At 42.0% G+C, this 22,644-nt stretch overlaps 1 protein-coding gene across 5 annotated transcripts in view; it reads left to right on the forward strand.

Moving 5' to 3' along the window:
* PCDH15 (protocadherin related 15) overlaps positions 1-22,644 on the forward strand; it is a 695,790-nt gene that overhangs the window by 627,863 nt on the left and 45,283 nt on the right. For all 5 annotated transcript variants that reach the window (XM_075109425.1, XM_075109424.1, XM_075109422.1 and 2 more), the window contains 2 exons: positions 3,080-3,207; positions 18,442-18,657. In XM_075109425.1, the coding sequence (XP_074965526.1) occupies positions 3,080-3,207; positions 18,442-18,657 (344 nt within the window). The remainder of the gene's footprint in view (positions 1-3,079; positions 3,208-18,441; positions 18,658-22,644) is intronic.

Below are 22,644 nucleotides of genomic sequence, written 5' to 3' on the forward strand. Positions count from 1 at the left end.
CGGAACGTGAGTGTAAATATTGGTGTCCTCTGGTGTTCACTGCCCCACCTCTGAGAGTATCAGTAACCAACAGTGCCCATTATATAGCGGATGCTGTTGCCTCCCTTCAGGTACCAGAAAAGAGGGCTAGAGCCACATACAAACCAATGTTTAGAACAAGCATGAACAAATACGGAGTATGACGGAAAAAAGAGCCTAATGCCAGAGTCTAAAGCAGAGTCTGAAAGAACATGCTCCAGCTGGGTGGCCTTTTCACTCAGGCAGGGCATTGGAGGTGCAAGGGGTGGCAGAGGTAGGAGCACCACTCCCCCCACCTCTGGGGCCCGCAGCCCCGCATGCAGGGGGTATCTGACTGAATCAAGCTGAGCGGCTGGGGAAATCCCTGTGCTGAAGGGTCTGGCACGACCTTCGCACACATGGCACGGTTTCTGATGAGGGATTTTAATGTGCACTTCTTTCAGGCTTAGCCGATGCGAGAATAAGGCAACCTCTGTAGCTGGCTGTGAGTCACTCACTACGGCCAGCTCTAGGTTGGAATCGGATAAAAAGCACATGGTAGAGAGGAGTTCACAGGTGCCGCGTTCCCCTTCTTCTGCCAGAACGAATGAAATATAAGCTGTGTATAAAAATCAGGCAGTAAGATGAAATGAAGGTATATGTTTAATTTAACGTTAACGATGCTAACGTTAGTCTTTATATATGCAGGATATTTAATTTGCTTTGTGCTTAATGTAATAACTTTCATTTCTCATTTTCAAAGCATTCAACCGTCGCTAAACAAATCAGCCTTTTGGCAGCTCAGAGAACTACCAGCAAATTAAACAAATGTTTTCGAGCAAATTGCAAAACAAACTTTGTACGGGGTAAAGCCACCCCACCAAAACTGGCTTGAAACGATGAAGGTAGTGAGCCCTATGCAAAAGGTGTTTAATTTGCATTAATTTGCATTAGAGAGAACTAGTGCAGGTTAGTAAATGCCTAGTTCTACCAGCACCGAACGTAATACAATTAGGATCTTCCCTACAGCAGTAAACCAGTGCCAGCCACTGATGTAACTGCTCATTAGCTGAGCAGGGCAAGGTCACTTACACACATTGCCTGTCGCCCTGCGCCAGTTGCCTGCTTCCTTCGAGAGTGTAGCTGCAGTGAAAAAGCCTGCCTGGGAATCTTATTTTTCTCCACAGGGCTGCAGTTTCTAACTGTAACTTAGTATTGCAGCCAGAAACATTAAGGAGCTGGTTTAACAAGAGAGAAATCTGACTATTCACAGAACCTCACGATGCCTCTTTGACTGAAATTTTTCTTCACTGTAATAAATCCTGTATTCAAGGTAAGAAGCGTTCTTTTAAAAGGAACACAAGCAAACCAGAGATGATATCAAATAGACCATTAGATCCACGTTACACATGTTCAGATGTTGGATTATGGCTTTTTTTCACGTCCGTAAAAAGAGAGCTTGTCATGAACTCATTTTCCCATGAAGTAACAGCACCTACAAGTTAAGATATCTGCACAGATCAGTGTGGGAGGTAAATAATTGATTATTCCTCTGAGGAAATGTAATTTCCTTTGTTTCTTTCCTTTCTCTGTTTTTCCTTCTCTCTGCACTAATGCCTTGGATAGCATTTTAAATGTTTTCCTCAGATTTCAGTGATGTTTATGAAGTCCTCATTTGTTTCCCATCAGTTGGACCGTCAGATAGACAGAATATTTTTAGTGACTGAGGCGGTCTAAGAAATAGTCTGGGTTATAACATTTTTGTCTCCCAAAGATAGAGCTACTAAGCTCTTTCTGAATGAGACTGCGTTTCGAAGCTAACTCAGATCAGCATGGCACCTGTGCAACATTTAAATTACCCTGGCACTGAAACAAGCTGGGAAAACCAACTCTGAAATGAGGCAATTTATCACTTGAAAATGTGGTTTTAATGAACTGGATATCATCATTTCCAGCAATCTTTCTGGATTATACAATTCTGAAAGAGACAAACAGATGTTGGTATAGATCACTGCGCAGTTGAATCTTTTTTGCACTGCGTCCATAATTTTTGCTAGACGTTTTTTCCTTGCAGATGGAGAGAGCTGTTTATTGTTCAATGGGGTGGATCAGTAACTGTTTAATAAAACACAAATTAACAGCTGTATTTTGCTTGAAGGTGTGTTGAACCACTAGGAGGGAAGTAATCCTTCTGGAGCTCCCCTGGGCCAGGTTTGTGATGAGGACAGGCTTAGGCATGCGTTCAGGTAACGCAGGACATTCATTAGGTGTTGAGACTGCTCAGCCCACGCGTGGCCAAACCTCGCAGATATTTGCAGTTTATGGCTTAAGCAGGTATAGAAAACGCTGCATTGACCTGCAGCGTATTGCGTTGTTCATCCAGAGGGTGTTTCTGCCGGTGCTGTTGTATGAACAGCTCTGAGTTTGCAAGCACCGTGGCAGAATCACCCATTGGGTATTTGGATGGGAGTTAGTCATAATTAAAATACATAAAGCAAGCCGTGCGTGACGTGGGCAAAGCAAGCTGTTGTTTGCAGCATAACTACTAGTATTCGTCACCTGTTCATCACCTCTTCGTAACACTTCAGAGAATTTAATGTGACCAAAATCTGTGTTACTAAAGTACAAGATTCTTATATGTGCTTTTCTATTTACTCGAAAAATGAGTTACAGGTGTTTTCTTACATTTTCCCCAAATAGCTCGCTTTCTAAAGAAAGCCATGGGAGCTTTTTGCTTACAGGCAAATTCGGATAGCCCTAATAGTGAAGTGCAGGTGTACATGCAAGGGGAATAATTTTCTATAAAAGTACAAATTTCAGCTCAAGATTAATTAAAAAAAAAAAAAAAAACAGCAAATGCAGAAACAATAAAAGCAGAGTACAAAAATAAAAGAAATCTCTACTTCCTTGAAGGTCATACTTTTCTTATCCAATGTGCTATTATTTCTAATATATTTATTTTTACAGTGTTATCCATGCACTTATTTTAAATTACCTTTTGGGCTGTAAACGTTTGAACTCTGGTAGGTGTTAAAGATTTATTGCCAAATGTTCTATGTATGCTTTTCACTCCTTCTTCTAGGTAATACAGCCAAGGTATTTATTGAAGTAAAGGATGAAAATGACCACGTGCCTGTCTTCACCAAAAAAATGTACATTGGAGGAGTGTCTGAAGATGCCAAAATGTTTTCTTCTGTGCTTAAAGTTAAGGTAAGACTGAAATTTATTTTAAATAATGTTCACTTGCAGTGGGAAAATATTTACTCACTGGTTTGATTTTTCACAGGAGGTTATGAAATGTGTTTCTCCTAAAACCACTTGAGCTCCCCAGACACTGACAGTAATTTCCATTTTATGTCTTTTCTATAATCAAGTCCAGTGAGCAAGAATGGGTAATTCTTCTTATGAAATCAGTGTTTAAGTATGAATATGAGCGTGATGGTTCTCATTTGTGACCACGATTGACGTGCATTGGCCCAGTGTTCCAGCAGTTACTGACACAAGGTTGATTTTGAGCTAAGAAGAGTTTTGCAGGTTTTATTTCTATAAAATTTATGTGTTTGTTTTTCATTTTGAAGATTTGTAGCTATCATTTTAGATAAGATAATATTTAGAGGGTTCCTTTATGTTTATCTTTAGTTTTTACCTTAAATTCTTCTGACTACTTCTTTGGCAGCAGCACGTTTATGCTTTAAAAAGGAAAGGACGGTTTCCGTTTTAGGTCAGCAAAGCCGTTTCAGGTCTGTGCACTGTCCCACAATTTGTGAGTAAAATTGGCTATCTGTAGTTTGGGTTTAAAAAAAAAAAAAAAAAAAACAGAGAGAAAAAGTTCAAGGAAATATATCGAATGTAATTATCATCAGACAGAACAATAGCTTAGAATAACAGCTTTTTGTTTTCTATTTTTTTATGACATGCTTTGTGATGCAATCTGCTGTGCTAGAGACAGCTTGAGATGCCAGGACTTTCGAAGTCAGCTTGTGTCCTCTGTCTCTATTTTGTTACCTCAGCAGGCTCCTGCATCTTTTTTTCACCTTAAGCATTAGTGGAATAGCTTTGAAGTTGCTGATTCTAGCTTATGCATGAAAGGGCACAGAAATATGACCTGCTAAGAGTTTTACTTTGACCTCATGATGTGTTTAGAGCACAAGGAATGAAATAGAGAATATCAGGGCTTATTGAAGTTGTCCGTTGCTTTTTTTTGTTTTGTGACAGTCCTTCCTAAAGTAAGCCCAGAAATGGCAGAAAAGTGGGAAATCGTTAAGCACTGACTATTGGATAGAAACCTCTGTAGATGAAATTTGTTTACTCTGTGCACTAGTCCAGAGTATTTGGTTTTTTCGTATTACTTTTTTCATACAGTGCTTCTCATAGGCAATTTTTTTGTCCCCGGAGTATCCATATTGGTCTTTCCTAGAAACTCATACAGCAGTCCCAGTAAACAGCTGAGAATTTATTGAACATAACTTGGAAAAGGAACATTATAGTGTATAAATCTGCCCTACACCAATTCTTCCCAGCTTCCTCTGCAGGATGATTGTGTTTGAGGCCAAGTAGGGAGAGCCCTACTGGATGGGGCTGGTCAGGAATTTCACATTACACGTTGCCCTGGGATGGTGCTAAGGCTGGGCTTGTGCTTGCTAGTCTCCCAGCTGCAAAAATGTGAAGGGGCTGTAATACCGCTTTGCCCCAGGTGCGTTCGTAGCATAGCAAAGGATGCTGTTCAGCGGGCAGCATGAGACAGTTGGTCTTTCCAACAGTTGCCTGATGGGAAGACCCGTGCCCAACCTGCAAGGTGGCTTGGGGAACCAGATCAGATAAGGTCAGTTGGCAGATCAAAGCCAGTGCAACTTCTCTCGTAGCATTGTTAGTAACGTGGAGTGGTTAAAAGAAATAGCAATCCTGAATGAGAGGGAAGGTGTAGGGAAGAATTACAATGAGAGGACATTAAAGATATGTGTTGGTAACTCTAAAGAGTGATTAGCCAAAAATGCTTGTTGAAAAGCAATCTGAGACCATAATTGAGCAGTTTTGAAGGTAGGCATAATGATTTTGTTAATGTCCCTTTTTCCAAACATTTTGTCAGTTACTGCGTCTGGCTACGAACTGAAGCCCTGGCATGGTCAAAAATAGGAAACAGAAAACTCTGTCAAATCCATGAACTTCAGAAGTGCTGAAGATACAGAACTGCACACAGATACTGGAGTAGATAAAGAACAGTGAATAGCAAAGTTACTTAGATAAAGGAGTCTTATGTGTGTGAAACTAAATGAAACACAAGACACACAAGTAAAATTATGTTTTGATTTGGTCATACAAAATTTGATCAGGCTGGGAAATCCTACGTGGTTTTCAGAGAGGCGTTCCTGATTTCTTAGGCACAGATATACATGTGTGTCAGTCAGGGGGATAAGAAGTGTGCGAAAAAGAGCAGGCATACACGTAAGGGGTATTTCAGGGGTGGAGGGGAATCTTCTTTTACCCTTCAGAAACATTTGACTCGGAAAAGGTGATCAGAGGACAGAAAAGGACAACACAAAGGAAGACACAAAAGAAATTACAGGTTGATGTCTCTAACCTGCTTCTGTTAAAACATATGACTGATTCCTCCATGGCTTTGCTGACAGGCAAAATAGAGCAGGGTATAAAACAAAAGTTGTTACTGGGGGATGGCCTCAAACATAACTGTGTGCTTAGGTGAAGTAATATTAGAAACGGTTAGGAAGTGCTTGTCACAGAAAATCAGGCTGTAATTTATTGTTCTTGCACCAAGCGTTTTCAGCAGTTGGTGCTAGTTAGCTTATTTTCTGTCCTTTAGAAAAAAAGTAATTGATCTGTTAGTTCAATACGGTACCCGGTCCAATTAGTGTTAAGAAGAATTAATCTAATTAATTCTTGAAGAGTTCAGGAGATTAGAATTAAATGAGTAGTTTTCCAAATGGAAATTTTAAAGAATATTAATAAAGTACATGCATAGCTTGCTCTGTGGCAATTATTCAAATTTTTATTCTAATAAAATCATTAGATTTTATATTTTAGTAGTATTATTCAAATTTGTATTGTAATAAAAAACTCCTTAGTAGGAGTTTTAAATGCATTTGCTTTCATCTTCTGCATTCATTAATAGTTGCTAAGTTTTTTTGTGACATCTGAGTAATTTTGAAAAGAAACTGATATTCTTATCATATTCTCATTCTTCCTGTCACTGACAACAGCTTTGATGATCCTTGAACATGGTATTGGCTAGCAGAATAATTTTTACATTTTAAGCACAAGCGTGTGTTTTGTTTTGCCTCAATAGGTACAATAAAAATTCCCCAACAAGGGCCTTCTGGGAGGCTGGTGGAGGATGCTGCTTCTGGAAGCCCTAATTTTGGAAACAGCAGCACTGGCTCTATTAGTGAGAAATGTCTCTTTCTGGAGTGGCAGAAGGAGATGTTGTTGGTTGAAAATAAGGGTCCGATTTATTGCAAGAAGCTGGTCATTGCTAGTTTATTTATATAGAAAGCAAACGGCAGGGGGGGTAAGGACATAATACTTGAGTTCTCAACTCATCATTTGGGTACCTGTATCTGTTTCAGCCTTTTACATCTAAAGATCAGGGTCTGGAATTTCATGTTAAGCCCAAGTGCCAGAAACCCGTTTGGTTTCTGTTACCATTTACCCATGCATCCATGTGTGAGGAGTGCTTCATGACAGAAAACCAAGACTCATCTTGAAACTTCTCCTTTCTACTAAAAGCTCGAGGTCAAAGCTGTTTGTGGCTTTAGCAGAGAGGATGAATGAAGACCACACAGTTCTTTGTCATAGAATCACAGAATCGTTAAGGTTGGAAAAGACCCTTAAGATCATCGAGTCCAACCGCTAACCTGTCACTGCCAAGTCCACCACTAAACCATATCCTCAAGCACCACATCTGCCCTTCTTTTAAATACCTCCAGGGATGGAGACTCAACCACCTCCCCGGGCAGCCTGTTCCAATGCCTGACAGTCCTTTCGGTGAAGAAGTTTTTCCTAACGTCCAACCTGAACTTCCCCTGGCGCGGCTTGAGGCCGTTTCCTCTCATCCTATGTCTAGTAACTTGGGAGCAGAGACCGACCCCCCCCTCACTCCAGCCCCTCTCGGGCAGCTGCAGAGAGCGAGAAGGGCTCCCCTCAGCCTCCCCTTCTCCAGGCTAAACCCCCCCAGCCCCCTCAGCCGCCCCCCAGCACACTTGTGCTCCAGACCCTGCCCCAGCCCCGCTGCCCTTCTCTGGACACGCTCCAGCCCCTCAAGGGCCTTCTTGTCCCGAGGGGCCCAAACCTGAGCCCAGCATTCGAGGTGGGGCCTCCCCAGGGCCGAGCACAGGGGCCCCATCCCTGCCCGGCTCCTGCTGGCCACCCCAGTGCTGACACAAGCCCGGGGGCTGGTGGCCTCCTTGGCCACCTGGGCACTGCTGGCTCATGCCCAGCCGGCTGTCAGCCAGCACCCCCAGGGCCTTCTCCACCGGGCACTTCCCAGCCCCTCTGCCCCAGGCCTGGAGCGCTGCCTGGGGTCGGTGTGACCCAAGGGCAAGACCTGGCACTTGGCCTTGTTAAACCTCATACTGTTGGCTCCGGCCCATTGATCCAGCCTGTCCAGGTCCCTCTGCAGAGCCTTCCTGCCCTCCAGGAGATCAACACTCCCACCCAGCTTGGTGTCACCTGCAAACTTACTGAGGGTGCACTCGATCCCCTCATCCAGATCATCAATGAAGATATTGAACAGGACCGGATCAGCTTCTGAAGTTTGCATCACATGTCTTGGCTTAGCGTCTGAGGCCGGGAGGGCCTGAAAGCTCAGTCTGCCGAAGCTCTACGACAGCTTTATGAGTGGGCACGTCTCTAGGGACACCGTGGGGCTGCTTTAACCCAGCTCCTGTTGTCTGCTGAGAGGTTGGAGCAGGCCTGGGCAATCAGGTTTGCTTTGTCCAGCCACTGTTGGTAGAAGAACCCCAGGAAAAGATCAACGGATGGGTGGGTTAATTGCAGTAATTGGAATGGCTGGTATTTAGTTATTGATATATGGCTCCTGCAGTTAGATGTGATTTACAGGGTATGCCTGCTTTTATTTGCCATTGCTGTAATTAAATTAGTTAAGCATAATAATCACAGTGGCAGGCACTTGCCAGCAGTTATCGTTTAGTGGCAGTTTAAGCTAATATAATTTTTCCTTTTTATCAAACAGTAAATAGAAAAGATAAGCTGAGAGGTGATTGCTAGGAAGTACTAAATTATAGTGTTTACCAGTGTAGATACTAAGGAGGTTCAAAAATTATTTTACAATCTGGGTTGAAATTCGCTGCGTCTTTATTTTACAGAGTTAAGGGGTTACATTAAGCAAGGGGTAAGTTGTATTTTAAATTTGTGAAAATATATCTAGTTTTACAATAGTTTAAGGAGAAAAACAGTCAACATTGGCATTAATACCGAGGGACGCTTATGTTGCAGGACAGGATTAACAGCTGTGTTTATGTCCAGCTCCTCAGCTCCAGGCGATCCCTACCCCACCAAGATCCACAGTGGGCTCTTCCAGCAATCGTTCGGGCCAAGGGATGTGTTAAGGTGCCTGCAGCTCTTTTCCCAGCCGCACACCTGTGGTTCCCCAGAGGAAACCGGGGGAGGGGGGTGCAGGACAGTGCCTGCTCCGGCTTTGCTCTGGGTAAGCAGTGTCAGCAAGATCTGTAGGCAGTTCTCCAGTTCTGTCTCATTTTGGCATTTAATAAGTTATTCTCAGCTCCCTCTCTTTGTACAATGTTATTGGCATGTAAGAATGACTCATTTCTGATGAGTGTAATTTATATAAAAATAAGATGACAAGCTTTATTGCCCCCTGCAAAAACGACAGCTTTCAAATTAAATAAACCCCCACAATTACTTCCTCTTTAATAGTACTTAATAATTTGCTGTAGTCATTAATTTTTAATATTGCAAATTATGTAAAACAATTTTAGATAAGTTCATCACAAAGATGCTGCTTACCGTTTGTATGTCTAACTTCAGTTGCTTAAATCGTTCTCTACTCTGTGGCTTGAACAGAAGTTCACCCCTCCCATCAAAGCACAGCTCTTCCCCTTTTGAAAAATATTTTGTAAAGCACCCCAGCCTTGGCCCTAATAATGCCACGCAGCCTAGTGAGTAGTACTGAGAGTCAGGAATAGCCTAACTGCCATGGGCCAAACACAGAAAAAACGCAGGGAGAAAAGAAAACGAGTACTGGGTATGTAATCTTGCACACAAATAGAATTTACAGACAAATAGGCCAATAAATACTGGATAAATACTTCTCTCATCATCAAAACAGTTACATATGTGACTAAGGCAACTACTATAGATTGCTCCTCCGAGCTCTGTAAGGTGCAGCAATTTTGCTGGCGGCAGCAGCCACTCTCTTAAATATATTCATTTAAATATAAAATCCTTTTAGAAGAGGTTAATGTGTTGTCTTGCTCTAGATTTTTAGAAAGATTACTGTAAGTAGGTAAAAAGAAAGCTTGAGCTCAGAAGAATGCCAAAAATCATTATCAAAAAATCACTTTTGATGAGAATTAATTTGGTGAATGATATGCCATGTGAATTACTCTATATGAATATGATTGTTTTAAGGCTCGCGTCCTCTGAAAGCTGAAAAGTACTAATGTCTCAAAGAAAATAATAAAAGGAATATATTTCTTCAAATGGCACTCTTTAGTCCTTGCATCTTAAAGACCGTGTTTATATTACTAATAGCTCAGCAGGAAATGTCAGGCTGTGTTAAATACCGTTCTCTTGAAACGATAGCCGAGGCTGGTCATCACGTCTCAAATCTGCAGGCAGTTCCACGCAGCCGTCTCCTTAAGCCGCTCGTTTCCCCCAAAGCCTATCAGAGACGCAGCGCGCAGGTGGGGACGTTGGAGCCCAGGCTGGTGACCTGGTGCAGGACCGAGGGGCGGTGGGAGGCCGCCGAGGTAGGGCAGCCGCAGGACGCCTCCGGCGCTGGGTACCTGCATTTCCCCTCCTCGGCGCCACGGCTGCGCCGGGCCTGCGGTGGCGGGACAGCTGGAACGGCAGCCTGGATAATCGCCCTAGTTACCATTCCGGTGGTGCCCAGGGAAAGGGTTGCAGGTGTTGAACAGTCCTGGTGAGGATTGGCGTTATAATAACCTTTTACGTTCTCTTCCCTTGTCTGTAATTCTCTTTTTTCCTCCCCCCCCCCAGAATTTGCAGGGTATATAAGAGCCCACTTCCATGATTAAAGGCCTTTTCACGCTTTTTGTTATGAATATGTTAATTAAAAACACACGTAATACTCATAACTACTAATTTATTAATTTTGTGGTTTGAGATTTGCTTTCCATTTCGTTATATTAGAATTAGTTATTTTGCTTTGCCACTGGTATTTTCACATAACTCCTGGTTTTCCCCCCAGAATTCGAACCAGACTTCCTTTAGCCACATATACAGTATTTTCAATCTGCTCTATAAAAACTAAACCAAAATCAACACAATCTTCAGGGAAATTACTAGCGAGAATTGACTTTTCACTAAAATGGTGTGTTAATAGCCCTTTTTTTACTAGAATTAGCATCCCTGACATTTCCTCGTTTAAATGCACTTCAACAAACAAAACTAGAGATTCATGATGCAAAAGAAAAGGTTTAAAAAGTGAAAGGTTCTTTTCTGAATCACTCCTCAGTTTATAAAGGGATTTTTTTTGCACTGAAACTGTTTGCAGAAAAGGAAGCTTGCCAAAGTAAATGCCAGTGAATCAGAGTCTCTGGAAGTGGCTGACCTGTGTTTGATAGAAATGGCTCTAATATGAAGCCGGCAGAGAGGGTTGATGGTGATGGTAGGAGCCAGTGGAGTCTGAAATGCAGTTCCATCCTGAAGGAAACTTGAGTCTTACAATACGGTTGATCATATTTCCATTTCAGACCTTTTCTGCGTTCTGTGCCCCTTTGATAGGCCTCATAATGTACCTACATCCTTTATTACTCTTTGAGTATCTTAATATCCAGAACAGCAAAATAAAACAAAGCTATTTTGTGCTACAGGTTTTTACCCTAATGACACACAGGTGAAAAGGAATTACTCTTTACTTAACCATAACCCTTGAAAGCAATCTATCTTAGAGGTTGCATACTGATCTAAAGCAAATGAGAGAATAAATATTTAAAATTCCTGGATATGGTTATGTGTTACGTATAGGGAGAATACTGGGATTGTTGTTTTGCCCAGATGCATTTATTGATGTTAGATCTCCAGTTATTTTTTATTCATGCCTATAACCTCTAGGTTTCTTTTGGTATTTCCTTTTTCCCTGGGATGACAGGTAAATCTTCACAGTGGCAAGTTCTATAAAAGTGAGATCCAACCCTCGGCACCTTCAGACAGCTTTCTGCTGTGAAGCACAAAGTTTTCCCTTCTCTGACGTTGCTTTTGCCATGTGCACAAGAGAACTACTTCTTTGTAAAAATGAACTGCTTTGCCGGTCGCAATCTTTTGTTTGTTAAAATATGATTTATGAAACACAGAGAGTAATCTGTAGGGAGAAACGTACTTGGTAGAGTAAAAATCTCCTTTGAAGCCTATTTGCAGTGACAACAGCACGCCCTCAAACACGCGCATCTGCTGTCACATCTGGCCTCTGACAGGAAGCTGCTTGCCCTGCTAAGAATAATATTACACTAATTCCAAGCACGCAGGTAATTTCTTTCGACTAACATATCGCTAGATAATCTGTTGGCTTGCTAAACTTTTGGGTATTAAAAAACAGTACTGTTGTTTTCCTTTGGCAGTGTTCAGAAAAAGTACTACCCTTTGTGATTTTTTCAAATGCAATATTAGATAATTTAAATGACTATGTTATTTTCTAACATTTTTAAGACTGTGAGTCCTGCACGTGCCATCCGGAGGCCTCCTGCCGGGCCTGGAAGGGGTGAGTGTGCCTGGAGCGTTCACCACACTGGATCATTCCCATCCCGTGGAGGATCAGCCGCATGGTCTGCGCTCCTGCACATGCACATGCACCTACCAAATCGAGCACTAGCTGCTGTTGGCATAGCAGGAAAGTGCTATAAAACCAATGTTTCTAATTTTTTTCAAAACACAAGTTTGGGAACGCCTCTTAATCAACATTTTTTCCCATGAGACAGCCTATCAAAATTGATCCGCGTTTCCATGTCTTGTTTTTTTCGACACCACTGGAGGAAAAAGTGAACTATGCTTATTCACCTTTTTTCTTGCTACCTGTATTTCTAAGTTTCCATGGAGCTGGGATTTACTCAAATATGCTTAGAAGGCTCCATTCTTTTCCTCTTTTTTGTAGTGCCTTTGTAAGTATGCCTAACAAACTACACATTTAAAGCATAAATTAATTACTCTTTGGCTCCATGCAGCCTTCATGAAAGGTGATTATTTGAGATTTCTCAAATCTGCATATTTCCGCAGGGATTATCACGGTGCGAGGTGCAGCTCCGTGGCCACACAACCACAGGGTTATGGTAGGGTACTTATCCCCTCACCTGGAGAGACTTGTAAAAGCACTGCCATGTGGCAGTAACGCTCTGATGCTGTCACCAGAATTGCCAGTGGGCTGACATGCTCGGTGGCTTGTTGGGGATGAGCGTTACAATCTTCATTAACTCTAGCTCCTGGAGCTATTGCACAGTCATCAGATGATTACGGTTTTCATCATGCTCAGTGTGAGCTAAATTCAAACTAGCTGCTTAGAGTTAAATGTCATTGTTAATTTTAAGTGTTTTCCAGACTCCCTAGCAGGGTCACCCTTAATCATGAGCCTGAGGATGCTAACAGGGCATGTAAAATGAATGGGACTGGGCTGTTGGGTGTCTTTTTAATTCTTCCTAGCCTAGTGCCACTAATCAGATGGCAGGTTCGACTGTTTCCAGTCACTTGCTGGCACATAAAATAGCTTTTAGAACAAACCCATTTTTGCCAGTAGGAATTTACAGATTGTTGAATATTTTCAGTCCTGAAGCCACATCTGCCATTGTACTGTTTTAGAGGTGGTTTTACTTTGTGATTTAGAGACGCTTAAGCCAGTAAGTTTGTTGTAGCTGTGCAGTTTTCCTCTTTTTTTTTTTTCCCCCTGTATTTCTTCACTACTGCGCTCTTTTACACTGTTACCTCTCTCTAGCACTTTTGAACTCATGGTAATGAGCTTGATTTTGCCACAAACTGCATTTCTTTGCATCTGCTCCCCAAACTTACTATCCTTTACAGACCTCTTTCTGCCAGATTCTTAGCTGTGAGATATTTGAATGGCCTTTAGGGACAGCTGCTCTGTGAAGTGCTAAAATGCAACCCAAGTCTTGTGTTAGTTAGTTACACCAGAAGAAAACATATATACTAGGACAAACTAAACTGATTACAGAGGCACCACTAAAGGGATCTCTATTATGCCTAGTTTAGGTTGGATATTAGGAAAAACTTCTTCACCGAAAGGACTGTCAGGCATTGGCACAGGCTGCCCAGAGAGGTGGTTGAGTCTCCATCCCTGGAGGTATTTAAAAGAAGGGTAGATGTGGTGCTTGAGGATATGGTTTAGTGGTGGCCTGGGCAGTGACAGGTTAGCGGTTGGACTCGATGACCTTAAGGGTCTTTTCCAACCTTAACGATTCCATGAGTCTACAATCTCTTGTCTTCCAGACATGCAGCTTGACTGAGCTCTAGTGAGTCCTATATATTTCCATACTTGAGCTAACATTTTTTTACCTCTGTCCTCCTAAAGCTGAAAACCAAACCAAGTACCCTTCTGCTCCCTCTCTGTTTTAAGGTAGCCAATGTGTTAAAAGCACTTTTTTGTTGGCAGCAAAGCAGCTCTACCCTTCATCCTATGGCTGTGCAGTGCTGGGCTGAATTAGATATGGCTTACCTGAGAGCGCAGCCGGCGCCGACAGTTCCCTCTCTGCTGCCTCTGCAGTGCCAGGAGTTTTAACGTTTCTAATGACTTGCTGTGAGGCGTGCTGGGAGTCCATGCAGAGGAGATGTAGTCACCAAGAATGCTTGGCTTACTGGTCTTGTTGCTCCAAGAGAGATAGCTGCCAATGAAGGTACAAAAAAAAAATACCTGTTAATGACTTTGTGGTAAACACCCTCAAGGTTAGGGCCTAGAGCAGCATATTTCTTCTGACACCTGGCTGGTGTAACGTGCTTTTGTGGTGAGGTTAGGGAGCAGGCCAGCAGTTGCACCTCTTCCACCATCGGAGGCTATGAGGTGATGGGAGAGGGCTGGAGGCAGCACCTCCACGTGACGATGCCAACAAAGCTCCATTCATGTGGGCACGCTTACACTCAGTTATGGGAGGGTTGAATTTGGCCTGGCAATTCCTAAAATCATACATATTTAGCAGCACTCAATCATATCAGAATTTAGGAGACACCTGTATTTCTTGCACATAACAAAAGGAAGATATACTGCTGTAATATTAAGATTAAGTATAGCTCTTTCTCTTCTTTGACAGGCCTAACGCAACTCTTGAGATGTCGTATATCTCTTCCTAATGAAGTGTCAAAAATATTTACCTTCAGGACAAATTACAAGAATAGCAAACACCTTACTCTGTATTAAAGTTGCTACGTTAATGTCAGCAGCTCACAAGCTCTCTCTGGTGGTTCTGCAAAGCTGAAAGTTGCACAGAGTGCATTAGGTTTGCTTGAACTATAAATAGTGGTGGAAAGGGAGAAAATGGAAACAACACAGTTAAAATATTTGAAATTGAAATCTGATGCTTTATCCAAGTTCCTCAGGCTGTTTTGCACCTGGCTTTGCTTATCTGCTTGTAGATGGTGTCTGGGATGGAAATAGCCTGAACTGTAATGAGTTTGTGGCCATTGATTTCTCTGGAGTGCCACTGAGTTCTCAGAACTTCAGAAAACTGAATAGCCTGTCTACCAGCTTTGGGCATCTGAGCTGCAGGATTTTAGGGGCTGCATGCTTAAAACTTCAAAATGCCTCTTTCACTGGAGTTTCATGTGTTAAACTCAGCTGCAAGGCTTATCATACCATTGCTTCAAGCAGCAACACTAGTGTGATGTTTGCTCAGAAAGGCTGACTTTACATAACGTCTGTACCTGCAATACTGATGCCCTAATTTGGATCCAGATTTGGTTTGTCCTTAGTTGCACACATATACATGTGTGAAACACTGAAGGTGAAATTGTTTTCTGTTGTTATTGAAACAAGCTACTATTAAAAGTTGTATCTTTCTATTGAAATAGAATTTGCTGATATTAAAAATATGATAGGCTTATGGCCCAGCTGAACCAGTCTAATAAATCCATTTTAACAAAGAAATTGGCTTTTTATTGAAAGGGCGTAGTGCTCATCTCGCAGAGCACCTCCAGAGAGCCTTTGACAGTTAGCCAGGCAGTCACTGTAAATTCTGTCTCGCCGCGGTGAAGACCCCGAAGGAGCCAGATAAGATATTGCTCTATTCCCCATCCCTAAAAACATTCAAGGTCAGGCTGGACGGGGCTCTGAGCAACCTGATCCAGTTGAAGATGTCCCTGCTCACTGCCAGGGGGGTTGGACTAGATGGGCTCTAAAGGCGCCTTCCAACCCAAAGCATTCGATGATTCTACTACCTGTGCCTTATTGCCTCGTGTGCCACAACACACGCCGTGTTGGGTTACAGGAATTACTTTTTTTTTTACCCCAGCATGGTACCAACATGCAAAGTGAAGCGTGGATTAGCCATGTTTTTTTGCCAGACTGAGCTTTCCTGTGTTGTTCATGGCTTTAAACTGAGCTATGCTGTACAAACTGTACGTGCCTGGTCTTAGATGCACGCATACAGTGATTTGTTAAGGATGAGGCAAAAAAGTGATTATTTTTAAAAGTTAGCTGCTCTGCATCACCATGAAGTAATTTCCGAAGAGGTTTCCTTCTTGTATTTCAAGCAGCGTGTAAGTCGTCTTCTGGATGGGTTGTGCCAATGTACGTGTACAAACGTACCCCGCTACTACTGGCAGAGGCTTCCGGATCTCTTTTTTGAGTACACAGAGGATATAAAGCTTTCCTAGAACACATAGGCAAAATTGGTCCAAAAAGCACCAAGAGAAGCTACTTTGAATGCCTCGGTAACCAACAACTTGCATATTTTCAAGGTTGTTTTATTTCTGTTATCGTGCCAGTATTAAGTGTCTCTTTAGTAAGAGTATTTTAAGTAGTGATAGTAATCACATGGAATCTTTTAGTTATAATTTTAATATTTCCTTTGTACTTGGTTAAGAACAGGTATTTGAAGAGAAATATTTGATTTTTAGAGGTGTACGGGGTGCCCGTGCCTAGGCAGGGACTGAGGGGTCTCTGTGAGGAGAGGCTGATGCTGCCCTGGGCCAGGCACAAATGGTTCCAACAGCCCATGGCCAGGCACAGCTGAGGTGGTGTTTTAATTTTTGTCTTTGTTTCTTATCATCCAAATCTATTTATATGGCAGTAAATTAAATCGATTTTCCTGAAGTTGAGGCTAGTCCTGAAAGTGCACCTGTCAAGCTCCTGTCTGCTGGCTCGGTGATGTTTTGGGGTTGTAGGTTGGTTCGTGCCAGTTGGATAGCAGGAGTGCTCTGGAAAAGCGCGACGATATCTTCACCTTTTGACTGACATAAGGGGATTAATTTCAGAAAGCTTTTAGCCTTCCCCATCTTTCCTAAAAATGCAAATAAAGGGGTTTGAGATCACCCAAGAGGTAGTAATCTTGATTTTAAAAGCTAGAGAACAAAAGCACTTCAACACATTTTATAGTTTGGGGTTTTTTTGTAGTCAAGCCAGATAAAGCTTTGTCAATTTAGAGGAAAATAAAACATTTACAAAGGATGCAAGGACCATTTTAAACAGTTCTGTCTCTGTGAAGAGTGGCAGCCAGTGTCACTGAGGGAGGGCATCTTTTGGGCAGCACGTTGGTGTGCTGTGGAAACACATTTGCTACCTCTAGCTAAACCTGCCCAGATGTTATCGCTTAAGCACTGTATAGTTATATCTACTCCATCTGGTCTGATAGCAGTCAGAGTAGAAGGGAAAGCACATACATTTTTGAGTGCCTGGATCATTTGTCTGGCACGGGTATCTCTTGATGGGCACAATTCAATCACTGTGCTGTATAGGCTTGCTTATTGTATCTCCTCACTGGTATTCCCTGAAAATTATCAGAAAATAAAGAAAAACAGGAGTTAGTAGAGGTTTCCACCTTATAGATCTGGTTCACTGATGGTGAGGAAACAATTAATCATGATTAACAGCATCTGTTGAAGGCTTAATGACCTTGCACAGAATGTTTTTTTAAAGGGCAACGGCGTACCGTGGTAAACAGCTCTGCATGCTGCTCTAAACCCTGAGTAGACTGTGGTTATTGGTTTTGTTTTCAAGTCATGGTGAAGTACGGATTTTACAAAGACCTGCACCTTTTTGAAGTTAGGGGTGTTTTTTCTCCAACATTAGCTGAAGCCACAGGCTTAAGAAGTCGTGCCAATATTTTGATAAAAGCCTGCTAATAGATGCTGGAGTGCCCCAGAGGCTGAGGCTGTGCCCAAGTCTAACGTGTGGGCAAACGCACAGGCAGTAATTAGCTGCCATCTCATTGCCCCCCTCCTGGATGGAGCACATGAAAGCATTATAAGGGCCCTCAAAAGTACTCCCATCTGAATATGGGTGCTGCCTTTCGATGTGTGCAAAGGAGCACGTCTGGAGAGGCCAGAACGAGGCTGCACAGGGCTGTCAGGCACAAGGTGGGAGAAATAACACAGCTCCCAGGGCAGCCTAAGTGATGCCAGGCCTGTGTCCTACTTCTGCAGAAGTTCAGCAGTGGGAGAATGCCAGGGCAGCTTCGTGTCCTGCACTGGGTCTGTAATCGGGTCCAATGTGCAGCGCTGCAGGAATGCTGCTCAATCACTCAATCCTTTTTTTTTTTTTTTTTTTTTTTTTGTTCAATAAAAAAGGATAAAATTATTTCCAAAATACATGTGCTCAATCAGAGAGGGTGCAGAATGTCTGTAAGAAGAGGATGTTCTTACTGTGCAAGTTTGTGAGTGTGTTGCTGTGGTTTTCTTTTTCTTTGATGATTAATATTTGTCAACAAGAATTTGGCAGTGGAGGTTTCTCAGAATTAAACTGTTCCTACCTGTTCAGTTTGTTGCAGACTTGAAAAGTCCATTTATATTTTATTTCTTTTTTCCTTTTTTTTTTTTCCAGTTTAGTGCCAGTGCAGGAGGAAGAAATTGCTGGAAAAGCAAAACTTGTGTGCAGCAAAGTTAAATGAACCATTTAAAGTAATAGCGATATCTGCTCTCCAGGATCTAATGTTTTAAACGTCAGAGTGGAAGAAATGTGCTGGACCAATATGCAACTTTATTTAAAGGACAAGGTTAATGATTCTTTGCATGCATATTTACTTTATTTGCCTCTGCTTGTTTTCTTTTTCCTATTAGGCTGATGATAAAGACACGGGGAATTACAGTGCCATGCAATACAGACTAATCATTCCTCCAATCAAGGATGGTAAAGAAGGTTTTGTGATTGAAGCTTACACAGGGCTAATAAAAACTGCTATGCTGTTCAAAAATATGAGAAGATCCTATTTCAAGTTTCAGGTCATTGCAACTGACAACTATGGAAAAGGACTGAGCAGCAAAGCAGAAGTACTCGTAAGTATGAGCCAGGCATTATCTTTATGGAATAATTCCTAAGGAAATTCTAACACTACATAAAGTTTAATTCCAGGCAGACCTATAGGAAGACCGTTAAACTGGGTGTACTTTTTAAGTCACTGAAATAAAGCTTTTTTTTTTTTTTTAAACCAAAAGCTTTTATGACCTTCTGAAATGTGGTCATGTTTCATGGTAGACGTACCTGTCTCAGTTATCACGCTAGTCATGACTTTCAATATTCTATTTATTCAATGAGCCAATGTTAATGGTTCGATTTAGATTCTAATTGTTTGCATTAAACATGGACCTAAGTAATGTACTGGGTCTTCTGGACCCAGATGGCAGCAATAAAAATGCTGGTTTTGTCCGTTACAAGTATAATGCATGTCACATCAGCGTGGTGGGACACAGATCATCTCCACCTAGTCTCTAAGCCAGCAAGGTGCAGCCAGCGCCTGTATCAAAGTTGTGAAGCAGGGTTAGCATGGCATTAAGTCCCAGTTAATAAGCCAAGCTGAAAGCTTGCTGGCTGGGGCTGTGCTCTGTGTTAACATAAGTACATAGCTTCTGGGTCGGAGTTAGGTCTGGTGTATGTGGCTTGCGGTGCAGGCAAATATCTGAGCAAAGGGTGTCTGAAAGCGAGAAGTCAGCTGAGGGCCGAGGTTGCCATGTCTTAGTTGTTCGTGTCTGGAAGGGAGACACAAGGAATAATTTTGGGCTGAGGCTGTACTTTAAGTCTGAGGGAAGCAACATTGCCCAAACGGTACCAGCTTCAGGCCTTGAGCTCGTGTCTTTGTGCTGAGTAAAGTACATTGACTTAGTCCAGTCACAGAAACCATCAAAGCTAAATTTCTTTAAAGCCTGTATGACTTGATGGATTGGATTAATATTAGCATAATGTCATAGGGATGAAGTGCATTATCTAGTTCATGGGAACACTGTCAAGTGATACAGATGATAGCCATAATACTTGGTATATTGAGTTATGCGGGAATTCAGCAAATAAACATAATGTCTGATGTCCTCATGCTTGACCTCCCAAAATGATAGGGCATTCTCATGCAATTTATGCAGTAATAGTATATTAAAATATAGCCAGAAGGTATCGACATTAAAATTAGAAAGTGGAGTATGTCTCATTAATTTATAGAGGTATCTTTAGGTTGTCTGAGTGAGTGATGAGCGCTCTGGTACAGTGTTTTTGAGCAAGGCATGAAAGCATAGAGCAGCTGTAGATACAATTACAGACTGGTACCATCCCGCCATGAAAGTCTGGGATTACACTGGGCATGATCCATATGTGACGAGCCTTTCTAACTAGACTAAGCTGTTCCCGGGCTTCATAATTCAAACAAAACTTATCTGCTGTCACTGTGGGGTCAGGTGCTCAGACTGGGAGGTGTTAATTCCTTTCAGTACAAGCCTAAGGAGCGCACCTAGATAAGGGAAGGGAATTTTCTCACATGCATAAGAGTGAGGTGTGGGGGAAGAAGACAGGATTGCCTTGGGAGGAGGCGTAGAGAGAAGAGGTGGGGCGACACCAGAGGGTCAGTACTGCGAAGAATTTGAGCAGAGCAAGGTGTCCTCCAGAACTGGGGCCAGGGTGCTTCCTCAGAGCCCTGGCACAGCTCTGTGAGCCACGTAAGCTGCCAGACCCACTGGTAAAAGGTCATCTTCTGTAGGGGACAGTCCACGTGAAGGATGCCAGTCTGTTTCTGCTGGCTGGGACTGGCAGGATGGCTCAAGTTAAACATCTGTGGATCTACAGTTTGGTTCCGTGTGACAGAATTTCCCTTTTTAGCCTCTGTAAGACAAATGAAACAAATAAGGAACTGCATCTTAAAATGTTTGCTGCAAGTAAGCACTTAGAAGTACTAAGTGTGGACAGTGAATATCCATATGATATAATCTGTAATCCAATATTTGTCGGGGGTTGGGGGGGTCCCAAGGCCCCTTCCTCATTCAGCTGTCAGTAGAAGCTACTCTCAGGAATCCATTGGTGCCATATAATGACCGAGACTGTTTGTAGGCTCTGCCTTGATTAATTTAAGAATTGGAAAGTGCCTAGTGAATGAAGCATGGCATCAAAGGGCTATCACTTTTGGGCTAGTGGTTATCAACAGTTATACGCTTTCCCTGCCTCTGCTGCAAACTTCCAGTTTGTTGTGCTACTTATTTAATTTAACCTGGAGTTTGCCTGATTCTCAGCAATGTATTCTTCAGATAATTATGGACATGAGACATCTGAACATGCAGGCTTCCACCCCTATAATTTAGGCTAGTGCCTGCTATTTAGCATCACAGGACCTGGCTGTATTTTTGCTCAGTAGACTGGAAGTAGCAAAAACTTTCTAAGGAATGATGGGTCAGAGGATCCCTGGTAACTGCACCCCAAAAAGCTTCCAGAGAGTGGAGCACTGTCTAGTGGTGCCTCGGGAAGAGCCTTTGCTTCCCCACACCTGCCACCTCTGCTCCCAGCATGCTTCCATTTCGCCTCAAGTGAAAGGGAACAGTTTCTCCCCACAGCTTTTCTTACAATGGAGTTAAACCAGACTTAGTTCCTCAACCTAATGCTACTTTTAATAATTGAAAAACGAAAGCCTTTACAAATTTGGATAGCAAGCAAGTTATTGTTACTATAGGAACCTTAACTTTTTCTTGATTTTTTTGTTGTTGTTCAACACCCATGTTCTACTATAGCTTGTCAGGAATGTGTGTTTATTCATATTTTTATATACGAACAAGTAGTCATAATTGTGATTCCTTGAATATCAAAGGAACTAATGCCTTTTTTAACCGTTGCATTTATGCAGTACTCGGTACATAGGTGCACAGTGGTTGCTTGAATTGGCTAATGTAGTTAATTCTATTAAACTGTTCACTGCTTTAGAGTTCCTTTCAATGATCATAGTCCAAAATTTGTTTTGAGTTCATTATAATTCTGTTTTTCTTACACAGAAGTCTGAACGTGCTGATCAGTGCATCTGATGACATTTCAAGAACATTTAAATAATTCAGGTTGATTTAAGCTTCAAAGCTGGTGAATCAGTGTTTGATGTGAAAGTGTATTATGGCTTGTCTGCTGAAGTGCTTACAGGGCTCAGACTTCCCTTTTGAAAAACGGGTTGTTTTGTTCTTTCAGAATTGAATCAGCTAACTCCAATTTTTAAAATTACCAGGTTTAAAGTTGTCCTGTGTTTCCAAACTTACCTCCAGAATCCTCTCTAGGGAGGTGATTTGGAGTGTAATGTTTGCTCTCCTGCCTGTATGGGTATGAGCCAAGTTTTAAGGAATGTTTTCTTTTCTCCACCAGTATGGGAAGTAACTGTTCCTTTCACAACCTAAGGGGAAGCTGGCTGTGCTAGCAAAGAGAAAGCTATTACAAAATGCAAAAATATTTAAAAGGGAGGAAAAAGCACGCAGTCATTCTACTGGAAGGCAGTCTTTTCTTGCGATAAAAATAGCTTGAGGAGACTAGATCAGATGTGAAGTAGAGTTTGCCAGATCTGCTGAATTTCATGCGTGCGTGTAGTGCGTTCTGCACGCTGACCGTCCACCATGCCGTTGAGAAAGAGAAGAGTTACATTGCTTTTGTAGCAGAAAATGCTAATGTGAGAGATTTGTTCTGAGGTCAGTCGGTTCTTTCCTGGGAACCCTGAATAAAGCACACAAGTATTGAGCGTATTAAAGAGGCATTTTTCCTGTCCTTCTAAATAAGTGCAATTGTAAAATGCATGTGGTTATGCACAGTTTTATGCCATATAGAGGGAGAAGCTAAAAAAAAAAAAATATCAGATATTAGAATAACTCACACAGGTAACTTCAAAATAGATGAACAGTTTCCTTTGTGAGTTTTCTAAAGAAGTATCATTGGTTTAGTTGAATTAATCTGCTATTTGCATTTACATTGGTGCAAGCTGCATATTTCCAAGGTTGGATTTTCCTGTCAAGTCATCAAAAATAATAAAATGCTCATAAGTGATT

Source organism: Phalacrocorax aristotelis, chromosome 14 (genome assembly GCF_949628215.1).
Source record: "Phalacrocorax aristotelis chromosome 14, bGulAri2.1, whole genome shotgun sequence".
Classification (NCBI taxonomy): domain Eukaryota; kingdom Metazoa; phylum Chordata; class Aves; order Suliformes; family Phalacrocoracidae; genus Phalacrocorax; species Phalacrocorax aristotelis.